At 49.9% G+C, this 18,929-nt stretch overlaps 5 protein-coding genes across 5 annotated transcripts; 4 read left to right on the plus strand and 1 right to left on the minus strand.

Annotated features, from left to right (window-relative positions):
* Nucleotides 1-1,069: 1,069 nt before the first annotated feature.
* On the plus strand, nucleotides 1,070-7,027 carry COCCADRAFT_37183 (uncharacterized protein; the record flags this gene model as incomplete). Its single annotated transcript, XM_007714567.1, has 6 exons — nucleotides 1,070-4,790; nucleotides 5,160-5,229; nucleotides 5,276-5,353; nucleotides 5,402-5,622; nucleotides 5,655-6,853; nucleotides 6,905-7,027. 6 exons carry the CDS (start codon nucleotides 1,070-1,072, stop codon nucleotides 7,025-7,027), a joined length of 5,412 nt encoding a protein of 1,803 aa, XP_007712757.1.
* A 616-nt stretch (nucleotides 7,028-7,643) lies between these two features.
* COCCADRAFT_97460 (uncharacterized protein) lies at nucleotides 7,644-8,653 on the plus strand (the record flags this gene model as incomplete). Its single annotated transcript, XM_007714568.1, has 3 exons — nucleotides 7,644-7,914; nucleotides 7,985-8,297; nucleotides 8,464-8,653. 3 exons carry the CDS (start codon nucleotides 7,644-7,646, stop codon nucleotides 8,651-8,653), a joined length of 774 nt encoding a protein of 257 aa, XP_007712758.1.
* A 2,020-nt stretch (nucleotides 8,654-10,673) lies between these two features.
* On the minus strand, nucleotides 10,674-12,854 carry COCCADRAFT_97401 (uncharacterized protein; the record flags this gene model as incomplete). Its single annotated transcript, XM_007714569.1, has 8 exons — nucleotides 10,674-10,927; nucleotides 10,995-11,226; nucleotides 11,283-11,763; nucleotides 11,815-11,924; nucleotides 11,976-12,421; nucleotides 12,463-12,568; nucleotides 12,616-12,705; nucleotides 12,762-12,854. The coding sequence occupies 8 exons, from the start codon at nucleotides 12,852-12,854 to the stop codon at nucleotides 10,674-10,676; spliced, it is 1,812 nt and encodes a 603-aa protein (XP_007712759.1).
* Nucleotides 12,855-14,399: 1,545 nt separating this feature from the next.
* On the plus strand, nucleotides 14,400-16,399 carry COCCADRAFT_37186 (uncharacterized protein; the record flags this gene model as incomplete). Its single annotated transcript, XM_007714570.1, has 5 exons — nucleotides 14,400-14,853; nucleotides 14,908-15,082; nucleotides 15,132-15,489; nucleotides 15,543-15,666; nucleotides 15,726-16,399. The coding sequence occupies 5 exons, from the start codon at nucleotides 14,400-14,402 to the stop codon at nucleotides 16,397-16,399; spliced, it is 1,785 nt and encodes a 594-aa protein (XP_007712760.1).
* Nucleotides 16,400-17,235: 836 nt separating this feature from the next.
* On the plus strand, nucleotides 17,236-18,211 carry COCCADRAFT_97403 (uncharacterized protein; the record flags this gene model as incomplete). The annotated part of the gene is made up of 2 exons (XM_007714571.1): nucleotides 17,236-17,578; nucleotides 17,784-18,211. The coding sequence occupies 2 exons, from the start codon at nucleotides 17,236-17,238 to the stop codon at nucleotides 18,209-18,211; spliced, it is 771 nt and encodes a 256-aa protein (XP_007712761.1).
* Nucleotides 18,212-18,929: the final 718 nt, after the last annotated feature.

Genomic DNA, 18,929 nt, shown 5'->3' on the forward strand with positions numbered 1-18,929 from the left:
ATATTCTATAAGGTGATTTATAGGCAAGGACTAGAATAAAGATAGGTTGAGAGTGGTCGCATCTCCGGACAGGGGGTTTCTCGCTACTGCGGTGGGGACGTTAAGATGTTCTTTTTTTTCCCTTTATTGTAATGCATCCACAAGTCTGAGAACGAACGAGAATATACCATACCAGCGGCCAAAGTGCGGTCTTAGTCTTCCGAAATCTGATTCGAACAATATAGCTTCAAATACAAAAGCTATGGTTTCCAATGCACTTCTTCATTCGACAAACATTTGGAGCGTCATGATACATTTCTTGGCTTTGTTACATTTCGTATGTCCTATTCATCACAAAGGCATGACTTGACTTTTTTCTCGCTGTTTGCTATATAGCATATCAGGTTGATTGTCCAAGAAAAGAATGGCAGGCCACACCCCAACCTGCCGCAATCGGGTATCAAAACAACTGACTTTGCAGTTAAAGTAAAAGGGTTCGGATGAGCATTTACGTCAGCGAGACCTTCACTCGAACCCTGAAAAATCATTCCGTAATGATGTGTAAACCTCTCAATGGGTATATGGCCATTAGGCACAACTCCATTGGGTATGACAATACGAGATATCGCACACGTCGACGTTATCACAAAGGCATACGCGGGCACATGAGCGAGTTTGGAGTGTCGATTCACAGACTATATTTTCTCTCAATACATTAATAGACGCTCAGAACTGATTTGATGGAGTTCTTGTCTTATGAATGCAATCGAATCGTATCTCCTGCCTGGGTTGATGAGTGAAAGATGGTGTTTGTCCACCCGCTACCCTTTCTCTTTCACTTTTGCCCGATCTGGAAACTGCACTTCACTCTCACCTCTCATTGCGAATTGAAAAGTTTTTCTTTCAGCTAGCGTTTGCACAAACAAGAGTCAACCCGCTGATATGAAAACATCCTCCTCCCGTGTCAAAACACTCTTTTCCTACATCAACGCACTCTCTTCCCCTCAAGTTGCACAATCCTCCCTGGCGACAATCGAAAAGTTACCCGCGATTTCGCACGCTCGCCCTGAAGTGACTGCAGTTACTCAGCATGTCTGACAGTGGTAAACCCAGCGGGCGAGGCAGGGGAACCCGCGGTCATGGCCGTGGCCGTGGCCGTGATCGCGGAGGTAACAGATCCGAAAGACAACATGTAAGTGAGACCCCTCGCAGTAGAATCGAAGAGACAGAAGAACAGCGTCAGGCACGACATTCATACAGCTCATGGAAGCGATTGTTTGCCCGACCAGTCGATAACCCCAGCATAATGCGACAGCTCTGGGAAGGCGCACTCAGTATATTGGAGGCAGGAGATCGAGACTGGCGTCAACGACTTCCTCAAGACCTTAATGACGAAGATGGCATTGGACATCGCCACATCCTTGCCTTACTCAGCGCCAATATTAGTGGCAGAGACTATGAGACTTTCACCAGCAATGCTCGCAACTTCCTTCTTACAATCTCACATCCATTCATCCTGCGCTGTCTCGCCGTTGATACCCATGTCGGGCTCATTTACAACCTCTTTGGAGGAGTCGGTGGAAAGAGGGCTGTTTCCTTTCTTCGACGCCTGATTGGGGCCATATTGTCAACTTCTGCTATTGGGGCAACCGGGAACTTAACAGAGAACGCAAAAGCAACACTCCTTGCCATGTCGGTTGCTCTATTTGAGCTTCTCAGGCGTGAATCTAGGGTAAGGTTCAACGATGAGATCCCTTCGCTTGTCGAATCCATACAGACTGCTACAGGAGTCTCCAAAGATGGGGCTTCTTCAGATTCGTTGGCGCGCATCTTCAATAAGCTAAACGACATTCGAGCCTTGTTAGCACGCGCTCAAGGTCTTCTCGCTGACACGAGCATGGATGGAAACAATGCAGCTGATGAGTACAAAAACGCATCCTCTTACCCGCGCGACCTGATTGTGCCCTCCGGCCGTTTCGACAATGACAAGAAAGACATTGCTGAAATAATTCTGTTTCCTACCCGAGATGAGATCATGAGCGACGCAGAAGAATTTCTTCCCTACACCGACCCTGACCAGCCTCATTTCCTCGATGATCCTGTACAGCGCCACATCGATACCTTCTTTAGGTTGCTACGCCACGATATCTTTGGTGAGTTGAAGGGAGCTCTGGCAGGGGTAATGCACACAGTAGCTCAGGAGCCTGCTACGCTATGGAATGCAAAGCTGAGCCTAGGGGACATGCGTGCTTACCATTACATCAATGCTCGAATCAGTTATGTCACTTTGGAGGCCAGAAAGGGTCTACAAGCACAGGTTGAGTTTGTTCAACCAGGCGCAGTTCGCAGGAAGACAAGTGCAGAAAAAGAGAAGTGGTGGGAGGAATCGCGAAGGTTCAACGAAGGAACACTGCTTTCCTTTGTATGGATCGATAATTCTGTCACTCAGCACATCTTCCTGACAGTTTCGGGAAAAACCACAGATCCCGGAAAAGAATACGGCCTGAGTCGTGGCAAAGACATGGCGTACATCACGGCAAGTTTGGCAACACAAGACCGAACCACCGTAAGGAGTCTCATGCAAGCGCATACTGGAGCGGCTCGTGGCCTGCTGTTGGAATTTCCCAACGTGATACCTGCCACATTTTCACCCATTCTAGAGAATCTGAAGGAGATGCACCGCTTGAATCGTCTCCCATTTCAGCAGTGGATCGTGCCTCGCAGAAACGAAGGGCTCCCGGGGAAACGGGTGGTGCATCAAATCCCCCCGCCTTTGTACACACGCACTCCGGGCTTCAAGTTCTCTTTGTCACCTCTGCTAAAGGATGCAAACAAGGGTGACCAGTTGCTAATGGATCCTACGTCCTCATGCGATGACGAAGTGTTACTTAAGAAGCTTGGAACCGCAACTCATCTCGACCGTGGACAATGCCAGGCTTTGATTGTGGCGCTGACTCGTGAATATGCATTCGTTCAAGGCCCTCCTGGAACTGGAAAGAGTTATCTCGGTCTCCAAATTATGAAGGTTCTTTTAGGTCTCAGCAAAAAGGCCAATTTGGGGCCCATCATGATAGTATGCTACACCAACCATGCGTTAGACCAGTTCCTAGAGCACCTACTTGATATAGGTGTGACAAAGCTCATCCGCGTTGGAGCAATGAGCAAGTCCAAGAGGTTGGAAGGCCACAATCTCCGCTTTGTGAGTAACCTGGGGACAAAGACCAAGTCAGAAAAGTACATGGCGGCTATAAGCTACAACGAGCTCGAGAAGACGCAGAGAGAAGCCAAACCAATATTCGCTTCGTTGAACAGCATGCAAAAGCAACCTGAGTGGCAAAGCTTGAAGAATCACATTTCCGAAGACTACCCAAACATACACAGCCAATTCCGTCGTATCGATGATCAAGATTTTGAACTAGCTGGCCGTCATCCATTCGATGTTTGGGCATCGGACATCCAGGCATTTTGCACTCAAAAGTCCGCGACATTGCTAAAGCAGATCGTGCAGAAAGCAAACACGAATGTATATTCGCTAACGACTCAGGAGCGAGGCGCTTTAGTCGCGCATTGGATTGAGGGAGCTCGAAGCAACAAAATAGACGAGCTCTATGAGATGATCAATGATGCTACAAAAACTCAACAAAAGCTGACAAACGTACATGAAGAACTGAATCGACGAGTACTGGAAGAAGCGCAAGTCATTGGCGTGACGACAACTGGCCTTGCGAAACGAATTGCTGTCCTCCAGCAGGTAAAGTGCAAGGTTATCATCTGCGAAGAAGCTGGAGAGGTCATGGAGAGCCACATGATCTCCGCACTACTCCCCAATGTCGAACACGTAATCCAGATCGGAGACCATGAGCAGCTTCGACCTTCAGTAAGCAACTTTCGCGATCTATCACTCGAAAGTGAGCGAGGAAAGCTCCACCAGCTCGATAGAAGCCAGTTTGAACGACTCTGTGTTGGTGAACCGGGACGTCCTTTGATGCCCGTTGCTCAACTCAATGTTCAGCGCCGAATGCGTCCACAGATATCTTCGTTAGTACGTGAGGCCATCTACGGGAAACTCCAGGATCATCCTTCCACCACCGATCTACCGGATGTAGTTGGTATGCGCCAGAACGTTTTCTGGCTCGACCACAAAAACTTCGAGAACCAGAAGGACGCAAATACTCATATCAACAATTCCAAATCGAACTCATGGGAAGTTGGAATGGTGCATGCACTAGTGCGACACATTGTTCGCCAAGGAGTGTACAAATCTGAAGACATCGCGGTGTTGACGCCATATACCGGCCAACTTCAGAAGTTACGAGCCACTTTGAGGAGCGATTTCGAGATTTGCCTCAGTAACCGTGACCGAGAAGCATTAGAGAACGACGGCTTTACGGTCGATGACGTAACTTCTCAAGTACCAGCAACATCTGGACTTCGATCATACCAAGGTAAGCCCTTGGAAAAGAAACAGCTATCCGAAATGTTGAGAATTGCTACTGTCGACAACTTCCAGGGAGAAGAAGCAAAGATCGTCATCGTGTCACTCGTACGAAGCAATGAGGCACAGAAAGTTGGGTTCCTCAAAACGACCAACCGTATCAATGTACTCCTCAGTCGTGCCCAACACGGCATGTATCTCATTGGCAACACCGAAACCTACGTTAGCATTGAAATGTGGCGGAAAGTTATCAACATGCTTAGAGCCTCCGCCTGCGTCGGTAAAAGCCTGGCTCTGTCTTGCCCTCGACACCCCAGAACGCCGATCGAAGTACAAGAGCCAGATGACTTTCAGAAATACAGCCCTGAAGGTGGTTGTATATTGGCATGTACTGACCGTCTTGACTGTGGCCATCGATGTGGAGCTAGATGCCATTCAGAAGCTATGCATGCAGTGTTCCAGTGCGAACAGCCATGCCAACGCCAACATCAGCCATGTGGTCATTCATGTCAAAAGCCTACATGTGGAGAGCCTTGTGGGAAATGCATGATATCGTTGGACAATGTGCTGCTTCCTTGTGGCCATCTCAAGCATTCCGTTCACTGTCACCGCACCCAGAACGTCGCTGGCATTGTCTGCGATGTCAAGGTATCGAAGGTTGTTCCTGGCTGCAGACACGAAGTGGTTGTAAAATGCTCCTTGGATGTTTCTAAAGCCCACTTCAAATGCCCTACACCGTGTCAAGCTCTGCTAGCTTGCAGTCATCCTTGCCCCGGAACTTGTGGTCAATGCAACACCAAGGATACTCGTGACAAGCCACTGATCAAGCATTCTACTTGCCGGAAGACTTGTGATAGGAAGCATGGGACCTGCAGTCACAACTGCAAACGCCCATGCCATGATGGAACTGATTGTGAGTTGTGTCAAAGCCCATGTGAAGTAAGTTACATGCATATCCTTCCAGTGCGTTTTTTTGACAGTATTTAGGTCCGTTGCAAGCATACCAAATGTGCAAAGAAGTGTCATGAGCCTTGCACGCCATGTACTGAGCCTTGCGAATGGTCCTGCGAGCATCAAAGCGACTGCAAGATGCCATGTTCAGCGCCATGCGATCGCTTGCCCTGCGATGAACGTTGCACGAAGCTTCTACCATGCGGTCATCAATGTCCGAGCATTTGCGGTGAAGAATGTCCTACTGAATACTGCCAGTGATGCGGTATGAAATCCGAAGAACAGCCAGACATGATCATGATGTCAAGTTACGCCGATATCGATCTCAATGAATCGCCCATCGTTGTCCTTGGCTGCGGTCACTTCTTCACAACCGAGACTCTGGACGGCCACATAGGGCTCAAGGATGTGTACGAGGTCGACAAGAAAACGGGTCGATTCATCGGTCTGATTGAGAATTCTGCGCTTTCAGCAGCAATCCCTCAATGTCCAAACTGCAGAGAACTAATCAAACAGTTCGTGACACAGCGCTACAACCGCCTTATCAACCGAGCTATCATTGACGAGATGTCCAAACGCTTTATCGTCAGCGGACAACAGACGTTTCAGCTACTAGCAGACAGGCTAACTGTTGAACGGGCTAATCTCGAAACCTCACGCACTGCTGTTATTGGCACATCTCCTGATCTGAACACCAATCAGGTTGTTTACGAAATGAAGATGCGGGAAATCAACAAAAGCCTTCAAAACAGGTATGCAAGCGCGGCGAGTTTAATGGAAGCCGTCATATTGTTCCGCCGTAAAGTGGATGTTCAGCACCAACCAACGTACAAACTGTACCAAGCAATTATGCACAGCTACAAGAAGAATGCCTCCCTCGACGCCACACTTGCCCAGCTATCTCTCGGCCCATCTTCCAAGTATTTGGAGAACGACCGAGACCAGCGCGTCACTTTAGGTGGCCGCCTACTCGATATCAAAGTGCAATGTTTGATACTTGAGGATAAGTTCGAAATCGCACGAGTGGTACCCAAAAAGATAGATGGAGCAGCACCACTCAACTTTAGTGGGGGCTCCCCCGCAAAGAAGATCCATTCCTTCCTCGAGGCATGCGAGAAACTGATCAGCGACTGCATTTCAGGATGCCTCCCCAAGCTTGCTGTCGAGTCATCTTTGTATCACGCTCGTATTGCACAAATGTTCGGCAGCTCTGGAATGGCCAAGGACACCGATCGCACTCGAGCAATCGACTACCGCAACACTGCCAAACGCCTTTTAAAGCAAGCAGAATCGCTCTGTCAGCATTCCTTCCGTGACCGAGACCTCCTCAGAAAAGCCGTGCTCAGCTCAGCGGAGATGCTGGATAGAGAATTCTACGAGGAAGTTTCAAAGGACGAAATCGAAGCTATCAAACAGGCAATGGTCAGTGGGCCGGGAGGTATCGCAACGCATTCTGGACATTGGTACAACTGTGTCAATGGACACCCAGTAAGTCAACCAACACTCCCTCTTTTGACTCTTGATACTGATACTACGTAGTTTGCTATTGGCGAGTGCGGCATGCCCATGGAACTCGCACGCTGTCCGGAATGCGGCGAGCCTGTCGGCGGCCAGCACCACACTGCCGTAAGGGGAGTTTCGCGCGCCGCGGAGATGGAGTAAACAACCAGAAAATTGACAATTTAAGTCTTCATATTGGACAAGGATAGTCAATACATGAGAGTGGGGAATGGCAGCATCGAGAAGAGGAGGTGTGGAGATTGGGAACTAACTTCGTTCCGGATTGAGTACTACGTTTCACGACGCAGCCGCATCTTCCTTGGGTATAGAGCTGCTGTACAGCTGTATCATGTAGTACGACGCATTCTCGTGTTACTTGGGCTGGTTGATTGGTGAGGTCAGGGTACGTGCTTGAGGAATCATGTGCAAGTTGAGATATTCCAACAGATCTGCACGAGGAAGCGAACAGATAGAACAGATGAATGAATAATGCAATATCAGAGCTGATTATTTTGTGGTTGAGAAAATGGTGATTAAGAAGTGTTCAATATGCACTTCGTTAAACATTGTGAGATGCACCGCAGCTGCACGCTCGGCTCCCCACGCTATCGCAAGAACATAGATATACATTGAGCATGGCGAACACGTCAACTTTTCCAGGAGAGTACCTCAATCCCTCCAAAACACAGCGATTCTTGACTATTAGCATCGCATCACGCCATTCCAGAACCTCACACCCATTTTCAACCCCCGATTTCCCAAAACATCACCACTAAGCATGGAAACCTCATCCTCACCGCACGGCATCGCGAATCACCTCTTCGCCATCACAGGCGCAGCCTCAGGCATCGGCCGCGCAACAGCCACACTCCTCGTGCAAAGCGGGGCCAAAGTCTCGCTCGCAGACAAAGACGAAGCATCCGTGCTGCAACTAGCCCTGGAACTCGGCGAAAACGCCACGGGATACAAAGTCGATGTTACAAAGAGTGAGGAGGTGGAAGCGTGGATTGCGGGTGCGGGTGAGAAGTGGGGGAGGGCATGTATAGACGGTACGTTCTTGTACTTCACACATAGTACAACATAAAACATCAACTCATAGAAATGGGGAAAAACACGTAGGCGCAGTCAACCTCGCAGGTATATCCGGGTCCCTAGCCCCAGTCCACGCGCACTCGCCTTCCAACTACGCCGCCGTCTTCGGCGTGAATGTCGAGGGGACATTCAATTGCATGGCGGCGCAACTACGCAACATGCGTGTTGCAAACGGCGATGTACCAGGCGGATCTATCGTCAATGCGGCTTCGATAACGGGATTGGTGGGGAAACCGCATTGCAGTATTTACTGTGCTTCAAAGCATGCGGTTGTGGGGCTTACGAAGGCGGCGGCGAAGGAGCAGGCGGAGACGGGGATAAGGATTAACGCGATTGCTCCGTACGTTTTTTTCTTTTTTTTTACCTTTTGAATCTTGCTTTGAGGGGAGGAGACTTACTACGCTATTCCTCGGACGTACGTGTTGGTACAGTACCGAGATGGATGCGTAGGAAGCAAAGCAAACCTATTGCCCGAACTCAGACTTACATGCGAATCACCCCCGCAGTGGCTTCGTGGATACGCCGCTCATGCATGCGCTCGACGCCGAACTCGGATTCGCGCTGCCAAACGATGCGGTGTTGGGGCGTAGGGCGCGTCCCGAGGAGGTGGCTAGGGTGATTCGCTTCTTGCTTAGTAGCGAGGCGAGCTTTGTGACTGGATCGGTGTATCAGATCGATGGTGGGATGGTGTGCTGAGTGAGCGTGCGTGTGTTGCTTGCCGATTGTGCGGGGGAGGGAGAAAGATGGAGGGTTGGGCAAATAAAGAAAGAGAAAGGGAGTTGTGGAAAAAGGAATATTAAGGCGGGTCGGGTAAGAGGATGTGTGCAAAAGCGAGACTTTGACAAGTGCGGTTGCGGTTTTTATCGTACTGCTTACTACGACGTCTTCGTCTTCTCTTTTTTTTAATTGTCTATTTTGGCTTATGAAGGGTCAAACGAAACGTTTAGCGTAAGAGAAAAGTTTGGTACGTGTGAGTGGGGGGAGTAACGAGGGAGTGGGTGTCGGGACACGACGATTGATAGGCACCGTTTGAGTTCTTTGGTACCGAAGGCGGACGTTATGGCATTTCATTGCCGCTGCCTTGCGCTAGTTACCCAGATATCAGGAGATTCTTGCGGGGAAAAAGAAACACCAGAGAAAAGACTGTATCTGGCGTTTTGGTGATATTTGGTTGTGTCGGGAACGCCGACCGAACCAACGCGAGCTGAGAGAGAAGAAAAGAGTGAATGCAGCATTCGGCGAATATTTTTTCGCGCTACGGCCTTGTTATCCGTTGTGATGGTTGGGCAACTTTTCTTCCTTTTTCGTTCGATCGGGATTCGATCGAGATCAAGGCAGCGTGAACACGGTGTCGTATACGGTCTATATTTCTTTTGTTTCGATGCTGTGAGCTTAGCCGGATCCATATCCGGTGGCAGCATTGAACTAGCTACAAATGTTAGAACAATCATAATGAATACAGTGAGGGGTACGACAAGTCACAGCTGACATGAATGAGGGGAAATTTGTGTCGTCGTGGATGCAGAAGACGCATAAGTCAAAAAGAATTAATCTTTGATGCGCCTTTGCAGCTACGCGACCCTGAAGCTTACACCTCGTAGCCCCTTTGTTCTCCTCTTCCCATGCTCATCTGCGTCAATTTACCATCGTAATACCACACACATTAGCTTTGCTCACCGGTTAAGTTAACAAACTTTTCTCTTATAATAACTTCGTCTTACTTTTTCTCATTCCTTAGGTAAATCAGAATCAATGTTACGCATACACATACGCGGACGTAGACGTTGAAGGACGTCCATGCACGATAAGGTTGACAACACGAAGATGTGATGACTTGGAGACGCGCATCGAAGCCCGCTTTTTTAGCTTTAACTGAAAGCTTGTCTTTGACAGGAATCTTAGGATGGCGTTGAGCATTGATGTGCTGAGGGGTGGTTTCTGTGAAGCGACAGAAAACGGTGTTTGTATGATAATGATGATATAGTAGCTGATCGCTGCTGATCGAATTTCTCGATCTGTAGATGAGAATTCTTCTCTGCACTACCTAGGCATATCATACCCTTCGCTTTTTTTCATGCACTATTCGTGGCTAGTGACTGCGCGTCAAGAATACGAAACCATTAGCTACGTTTACAAAGAGTTAGAGGGGCGTTGAAAAGGGAAGCAGCCAGGTCTAATTAGACACGGAGATGCTGTGGATACGAAGCAAAAAAAAGAGAAACTTACGGATGGGCCGTCCAATCTTGTTGAAGGAGGCAAGGCATAATAGGTTGAAACGTTGGGGCTGAAAGAAGTTTGGCAGTTTAGGAAAAGATAGACAGGGAGAAAGCTTATTGGAGAGGATACGTGAAATGTGGCCGGCATGATTGGCTCATCAAGTGGGCCCCTACTCTGTATTCCAAATTAGGGTTAGTCAATTCCACGATGCAGTACAGAAGGTGAGATTATACGTATGTACATGTCGCAAACACAGAAAAAGGCAGATCCTGCATACTGTGGTCATGGTAGAAGTTGAATGTTTGAATACATTATTTGTTTGATATATGGTTCACGCCGATAGGCGGTTTACAAAGGAAAGACGATGGATACGCTTTGCGTGTGACGCTAACTAAACTTTGAGGCCTCTCAAACTACCTGTTTCCTCTTACCGCTCCTAGGGGAGAGGGAAAATGCCCCTAAAACTGAACCCAATATTGTTATCGTATGGAAGATGTACTCATTTCATTTCATGCACCCCCATCTTAGCGAATACTTTTTCGTGACGAGGATCCGTGGGAAGTGCTTGCACAATGACCGCTTCGAGTTCGCGATGCGATCCGTTGGAGCCAATACGCTCACGGTATTTCCAGTCTGTTTCTCCACTGCGTTCGGAGAGCATGACATCTTCCCTTTTACTCGGAGTTCCCCGCAGGCGATCTGTAACTGTCTGTCCCGCGGAGACGAACCAGGGGAGGCGGCCAACAGGCTTGACTAAATTGACGAAATAAGCCCAGGTCCACGATCATTAGTGTGATACTAAAGTAATTTCGGAACTTACTGGTCCAATACTCCCGGTGATCTTCATCATCTGGGACGATATAACCGCCGGAAATAACCTTTGTTATGTAGATCATCCCGTTAAGTGCCGTGTATACCATTAAACCTGCTATTAGGCCATAGGCGGCGCTATAGCCAAAAGGGATGAACATGACAGTTACGAATGCAGGGACGGCGTCGCCGATATAGCGCCAGTTGATCGACGTGATCTGTCGCATCATGAGGCAGCCAACCTGGTGACAGGGTCAACGGCGAAGCTCGGGTCACCAGTAGTACAGATACAACTTACAAGAATCAGAGTACACCCGGTAGCCCATGGTGGAATGGATGCAAATATGGGCGCGAAGAACATGGATATGATAAAACACAGCCCACAAGTCATTGCTGTCAGACCAGTCTTTCCTCCTTCGGCGATGCCAGCGCCACTTTCAATAAAAGCTGTGACAGGCGAACAGCCAAGGAGCGCGCCGATGGATATGCAGAAAGCGTCTGTGCAATAAGCGATTGTTGATCTGGGGAAGTCCCCAGTCTCTGAGTCGACAACACCAGAAAAGCGGGCCATGGAGTAGAGCGTTGCGGTACAATCAATGATGTCGACGTAAAGAAAGGTAAAGAGAGCGAGGGCGAAGTGACCAGACTTTTCGGATATGTTCCAATCTAATGCGTTCAAGGTACGATCAATAGGCTGGAAGCTGACCACCTTTTTGAAAAAGTTGAATCGGTCGTTGCCAATTTCGGAGTCGGGGAAGAAGGTCACTTCAGTTCCTCGTCTGTAAAGATTTTAGTACAATTCGACTTTCAGAAGAATTCATCAAACGTACGGCCATGAGATGATAGATACAAGCAGAATAGCCAGTATCATGGCACTCTTGACTTTGTAAGACATCAAATACGCTGTCAGGATGCCGCCGCACATGATGCCAAGCCACATCTAAATGCTCTGATTAGCTGGGCTTTGTCCAGGTATTGTGACACAACGTACCGTCGGTGATGTCATCTTGTGGCTTTTACAAGCGCCAAACTCATCCTTGTATTGATTTGGACATCCAGCAATGTCAAGTGGTGTACTGCTCGAACCCGCAATAGCTCCAATGCCAGCATTATTGCTGAGACCCACCTCGGCTAGGAATAGCCCGATGCCGCAAGCAGCGGCAATCTTGAGCGACACCGGGATCACCTTAACGAGCCATTGTCGCATTCCAATCAAGGACATGAAGATGAATATCAGGCCCTCAACGAAGACGGCAGTAAGTGCGAGGTTGTAAGAGATAAGACCGCCTCCATGGAAACCCACGATTTGATAAGCAAAGTATGCGTTGAGTCCCATTCCTGGGGCGAGGCATACTGGCATGTTCGTTAAGAATCCAAACAGGAAGGAACTAAAGCCTGCTACTGCTGCTGTTGCTGTGATGAGATTACGGTTGACATCTGGTCATGTGTTAGCCAAAGCTTCTAGTTCCTGCCTAGACTGCTCATGCCTTGTTTGCAAATGAGGTACTCGCTGTTTTTTAAGCACAAAGGGTCGGCTGTGTCGTTGCATACGCAGTTTCCGCCGGTGTCCGAGAGAATGGTAGCCTAGTCTCTCAGTAACGTTTTTGGCATGCGACCCTTCACAGACTAACATTGACAGCGATGATGTACGCCATGGTGAAGAATGAAGTGAGCCCAGCTCGAATTTCTGTAGTAAACCTAGTGTGCTTGATTTCATCCTCCTATTTGGCATGTCAGCGAGTGATAGTAGGGCGCGAATGCTAGCAATGAAACACACATGTCCACAGCCGTCGAGGCGAAATATCCTCCCGAAAGTTGACTTTCCGACCTGGGCATTGAAAGCGTCGACATAGGCGTGATAGGTTTCCATGGCTGCAGATGTGTGAAGACAAGCAAATGTGGAGATGCGGATCTTTGCTGGGAGGAGGGGGGCGAGCAGGAGGACTGCAAAGGATCTGCCTGCACCGACTATATGTGTGTCGCGGGTGGCGTGGTATAAGCAAGCATGAACGAGGCTCAAGCAAAAGCAGATGTCATGTATAGGGCTTGCGACTGCGACGAGTCAGACCGAAGCCATAAGCAAAAGGCAGATGATAATGCCACTGAGAGATAAGAGGGCTCCGAGGCTTTGCTAGTCTGGAGACCAGAAGCAGGCCAGACGGCAAGGCGCTGACGGGGGCGGGGAGCAAGGAGAGCCAGTTCCGGCACCAGGTCAGAAACCAGGCATCCGAAAGCGTTCTCATGTAGGGAACTAAGGGGTGACGCAGTGGTGGCATGATCCTAGTCAGTGCCGCCGCCGCAAGAGCGTTGTCGTACAGGCGAACCGGATGCTGTGGAATGATACGCGCGGGTGGGGTGTAGGTGAAGTAGCCCTGTGTGGTGGTGGAGGTGGTGGTTGAGCATTGTATGATCATGGGCAGAAGCGAGTCAGGGGCGCGGGTGGGCCGGCCGGGGTTAGTCAGGCACCCTCGCTGCAGATCGAGCCGCATTTCGCCTGGCGCATCTGTCGATCATCAGTGCAGTAATACTCGCCCCGCACTGGCAGCAGACGGCCAACGCCTCGGCGTCTCAGTGGCAGTGGGTGTTGCGCCATGGGGGGTTGTTTCTTTTGACTGCACATGGCGTGTCTAATGTGTCGGTAGTAGGTGTCCTGTGCCCAGTGCTCAAAGGCCAGACTTTGCGCCGCTACGCCGGGTGCGTGGCACTTGGCCTGCGTCGACGAAGATCAACACTGATCTCCCGCCGCCGAACGACTCGATTTTTCCTCTTACGTCTGCCAGGCGTGTCTGGTAAGCCTGCTGGTGCTCCACAAGACGGGCCACCATGTCTCCTTGTCAAACCTTGCGACCGAATACCGCGGAGTGCAGACCAAGAGGCCGACGGCCTGACCAGGCTGGCTGCGCCTATCGTGCAGCATTGCAGTGTGCTTTTTTCGGGGAAGTCCCGCACCAGATAGAGAGACGCATTGCACGCCCTTAGCACGTGTGGCCGCAGACCTCTCCAGCAATGCGACCAGCATGTCCAAGAAGGGCATTGTGTTGGGCAACCGTGCGCCTAGCATCCGAGCACGACAGCATGGGGGTGGGTAGTGCGCTTGGCCGTGTAGTTTGGCTCGGGAAGCCCTGATATTAGACCTAAAGTAGAATCAAGAGGTCAATAACGCCACATTCTCGTTGGTGCGACAGCGTTTCGTCAATTACTCACATACGGCCGGTGCCAGGTACCGCTACGTGGTCTGCCTGGCGGCCGCAACACCATCTGCCAGGCGCCCGTGTCGGCGTGCATTGACCGACCAGAAGGCTCCATTTCATTCACAAATAGCCTCCAGTCCACGCTCTGCGCTCGCCACCTAGGGCCGTCGACTTAGAGTGTGGCCCCACTAACCCCCACTGTGCCTCCTCATCCGTAGTCGAACATGTTCGCAACAGACCTTCCACTGGAGAAAGAGCCCGAGACATTCGGAGCCCGGAGAGAACGAAAGGCGAAGGAGCGATCCGTTAGGTCTCCATCCATCGGTGCCTCGACTACATCAAGAAGTTCGAGAGGCTCTGCCTCAACTGAGCGTGACGCATGGTGGCCGACAAGCTTGAAGAAGGCAAACATCATCAAGCCTAAAATCATACGACCTCCGTCCGGCTCCAGTCAGTCTTCGCAAAAGACTTTCCGTAATGTTCCGGCGACACTGGATATGAAAAAGGCCAGTGAATTCAAGGATCCGGCGCTGCAACCAAGTTGGACGTATACTAGCTCGCTTTCTGGCACTCTGCCATCCGGCAACTCTTTACACTTGGATGAATACCACCAGCTCTCAGAACTAGAAGGTGATAACTCTTCTCGACAATCAAGCTCCATTTCATCACATGCCTCGAGTAGGTCGTCAATCACCATGTCGTGTTGGGAGTTGCGCTGATCTTGTTGGGCAGATGACCGAGATGAGGCAATGACACCCATCACAGTAGATAGCGACGACGCACCTCAACTGTCAACAATGAGTCCAGAGTCGTTTGTGACAAGCCGAAGCAGAGCGAGTTCATCGGCCGGCGAACACTGTTCTTCAACATGGCCGTCTGTTCTGGACATGAGAAGCAAGAAAAAGGCGTAAGCAGTATGGCTTTTGTTGTTGTGTGCTTGTACTAAGCCTCTGCAGCTCTCCACAGCCAATAAAGAAAGGATATTCGAGACCAGAAGCGTTGGAATTATACGAAAGCTTCCACACAAAAATGAGTTCGAATGACATACGAACGCCCTCTTTCGACTCGGACATGTCCAACAAGCCTTTCTCGCAATGGCAATGTCTCGCTCCTCGTGAAGTGCCCACAGAGATGCAGCTGAATGTGCAACCGCAGCCATCAGCCAGCATACTATATTCTCCTAATAGCAGCTCCGTGCAGCTTACCCGATTTCAGCGATTTATTCGCAGAATGGAGTCTGCAGGCCCCAAGGTTATACTCGATCGACTCAAGGAAGACTGGCAGGAGGCAACCAGTGATGGGGTTGACGAAGAGGCATGTATAGATGTCTTGGTATTGGAGATGCCCAACTAATTTTTCTGCGTCAGTTGATACTTGAAAAGCAGCTCTGGCTCTTGACAGGCCTTCAGATGCAAACTGCAAGACACGACAAGAGCACCCCTATACCAGAGTTCAGCACGGGCAAGATCCTAGAGCTGTACGGAAATCTTTGTAAGTCAATGTTGTATTCTGTGCTACGCTGCTGTGTAAGTTCTAACGTGTGTCATTAGCGGAGGTATACCAGTTATCAGCAATGCATCCATCCCAAATGGTGCATTTTCTCACCACAAAACCTCAGCAACATGTTCCCTTGCCTGGAAATGTATCATACTTGACGGTGCGCAAGTTTGGTTCGGTCCCACTGCCTTACCCGGAAGACTACTTTTCTCACATCCGAGCGTCAACTTTACCATCTCTTGTACCATCTTCCGAACTGCCCGAGTTGTTCAGTGAATGCTACAAGCTGCTTGCCCCTGGCGGCTTCTTAGAAATCAGAGTCATGGATGCAGCCCCTGTACGCACCACAGCCGGGCCACTGATGCGCGCGTGGATTGAGGACAGGCTTTCCGTCAACCTAGAGCAGCTTTTCAGATGCTCCAAACCGTGTGCACTACTCCCTGCGTGGCTAAAAGACGCCGGCTTCGAATTGGCCGATCAACACAAAGACCAGAAGTTAACATTACCGTGTGCTTCTGATCCAGAGTCTGCCAAAGTTGATGACGAGCTTTCCACCATCATTGGCCGTGCCTTGTGGAAAGACATTTGGGGAAGCTTTGTAGACGACTCTCCTGACGAGCCCAAGTGGTGGTGGGAAGATAAGGATATTGTGGAAGAGTGTGTGAAGCGCCAAACCGTCCTTGAATGCAGGACAATATTCGCATACAAGCGAGAGGTGGCTCCGTGAGCACAAAGGTAATACTAACGAAGGTATGATGTGTGTGCTGGAAGTGGCATGGGTGGATTTTTTTGCGTTTGCTGTGTAATATAGATACCCGATGCGTTATTATGAGCTATAATTTTGAGAAAGTGATGATTTGACTGCAACAATGGAGTTGTCGTTGGTACACTGGGTGTGGTGAGATGTCAAACGATACACGGCCCCACTAAAGTGTCGCGCCTACTTCTACGTACCCGCACGTGACAGCGCGATACTGCCTAATGTATGCTTCTAAAGAACGCGTCTTGAACTCTAAGCTAACTCTGATTCCAACCATCTCTCCTTGAAATCAATTACACGCTCTAATAACAACAATATACCGCAAATAACTCAAGCCATTTGAGAGTGTACAGCATCAAAGCCATGTCATTGCATCTGGCTCTCGGGCCTCAGCCGCGACGTCCGTGCCACGTACTCTGTTTCAGCTGGATAGTGTGCAACGCGCTGTAGCTACAATACAAGATCAGCCACGGTGTCGGCATTTCCGAGCGCTCTCCATCAGTCAGCCCGCCTCTTTTCGCTCAACTGTGTTGTCACTCAGTCTCGTTTCGCAGGCTGAACACCAGTGGCTTCCAGCACGATCCCGCTACCACAAGTGCGTAACCTCATCGACCACTGGAGCGCTCCCTCACCACTCCATCTATCCACGCCCAACTCGTCGGGCCACTGGCAAACTACCGACCTGGGCCTGGTCCTCGCCCATTTCCCCCCACCACCCCTGTCGATACCCGGCTTACGCTTCGATATATTGCTGCCGAAAACAAACCACGTCCAACCTGGAAAAAAAATAAATAAATAAAAAGATGCTCAACTCTTTGGGCACCAAGCTTGCGCTACGGAAAGCCGGATTGGGAAACATTTCGCTTCCAAAGACCGACAACTTGTTTGGTGGCAACAATAGCACAGGGAGTTCGAAAAAGGGCGCTGCAGACGGAGGAGATGCGGGCTTCGCCAACCCATTCGCAAATGTGCAATGGGGAGTCCCCAAAGCATTTCAATCATGGACCACGCCTCCGCCGCCCCAGGATCCCGTCCGCCGGCCCCCGCAAATAGGAGATCGCGCCCAGTCGCATCCGAAGTTGCAGTTCCCAGCGCCTGACAGGCGCCCTACAATAATTTTGTTTCTGCGCTTCTGCGGATGTCCTTGTAAGTTTTCTTCTTGGTGTAGTAGTATCTATTTCAAGTCTTGGACTCTTCAACGCAAGTATTTTGAAAAGCAACATTGCCACCATCGTCTCCATCCATCATCCGATGAAGAAAGAAAACAGCAAAAAAAAACACACACACAAGCCCACCAAACAAACCCAAACTTTACCACTATACACACATAAAATCTAATGAATCACGACAGTCGCACAAAAACTCCTCCTCCGCTTCCGCACCCTCGCAAACAAATACCCCTCGATCCGCTTCATCGCCATATCCCACTGCACCCCTGCCGCCACCACCGCCTGGCTCTCCAAACTCGGCGGCGCCTGGAACGTCGACATCATCGTCGACCCCGACCGCAACCTCTACGCCCTATGGGGCCTCGGCATCTCCACCTGGGCACACGTCTTGCACCCCCGCAACGGATACAACCAGGTGATGCTCAGGAAGAACGAAGGCGTCTGGGGACACGAGGTTGGCGACGGAGCGTGCAGGTGGCAGATTGGCGGCGCGTATGCGGTGGATGGGCGCGGCGTCGTTACGTGGGGGGCCCCGATGGAGTCGGTGGATGAGGAGATTCGGTTTGAGGATGGGGTTAAGACGTTGGGGTTTGGGGAGTCGAGGATGTAGCGGGGGGAGGGGATGTGTATAGAATTAGACTGGGTTTTAAGGGTTCTTTGGTTGCTTTAGAGGATTGCTGCGTTGAGAGCGAGGTCGCGTATCATACTTTTGTCGAAATTTTAGACGTATGGAGTTCAAGTCCGAATCTCCGCTTGGAGATATCTTCAGCACTTTGTCAAGCCAACTTCTCTCGTGAAAAAGGTAATATCCGTACACACCAATCCATGTATTTCACCCACCATACTATATACATGACTACTATCTACAATTCCCCCCCCCCCTTTTAATTACACCTTCCCCATCTCCACGCCCATAATGTCTAATATCATAATCTCCACTCTATACAACCCCCGTCCTTCCTTGCCATCACGAAAACATTATCTACATACCATCATTACCCGCATTCCTCCCCCCAAATAATCCAAAGAAAACGTAAATTAACTCGCGATGCTCATGACGCGATATCATCATAGGGGTACGTGTGACCGTGAGGGGTAAGTTCTGAGGTATCATGTCTAGAAAAAAAACTCGCAAGAAGAATGAGATAAAAGGAAATCGTTAAACATCATTAGGAAAGAAACAGGAAAAAACAGGCCGGGTTTTTTTGCTCTCTCTCTCTCTCGCGCGCGCGCGCACGCACGCAGATGGAGGAGGAGGATTCCGGTTCGATCGCATTGGGTGCAAGATTCCGGTCCCAGAAGTCCGGGAGAGAAAGAAATGCGGAGGA

This window comes from Bipolaris zeicola (genome assembly GCF_000523435.1).
Source record: "Bipolaris zeicola 26-R-13 unplaced genomic scaffold scaffold_84, whole genome shotgun sequence".
In the NCBI taxonomy this organism is placed as follows: domain Eukaryota; kingdom Fungi; phylum Ascomycota; class Dothideomycetes; order Pleosporales; family Pleosporaceae; genus Bipolaris; species Bipolaris zeicola.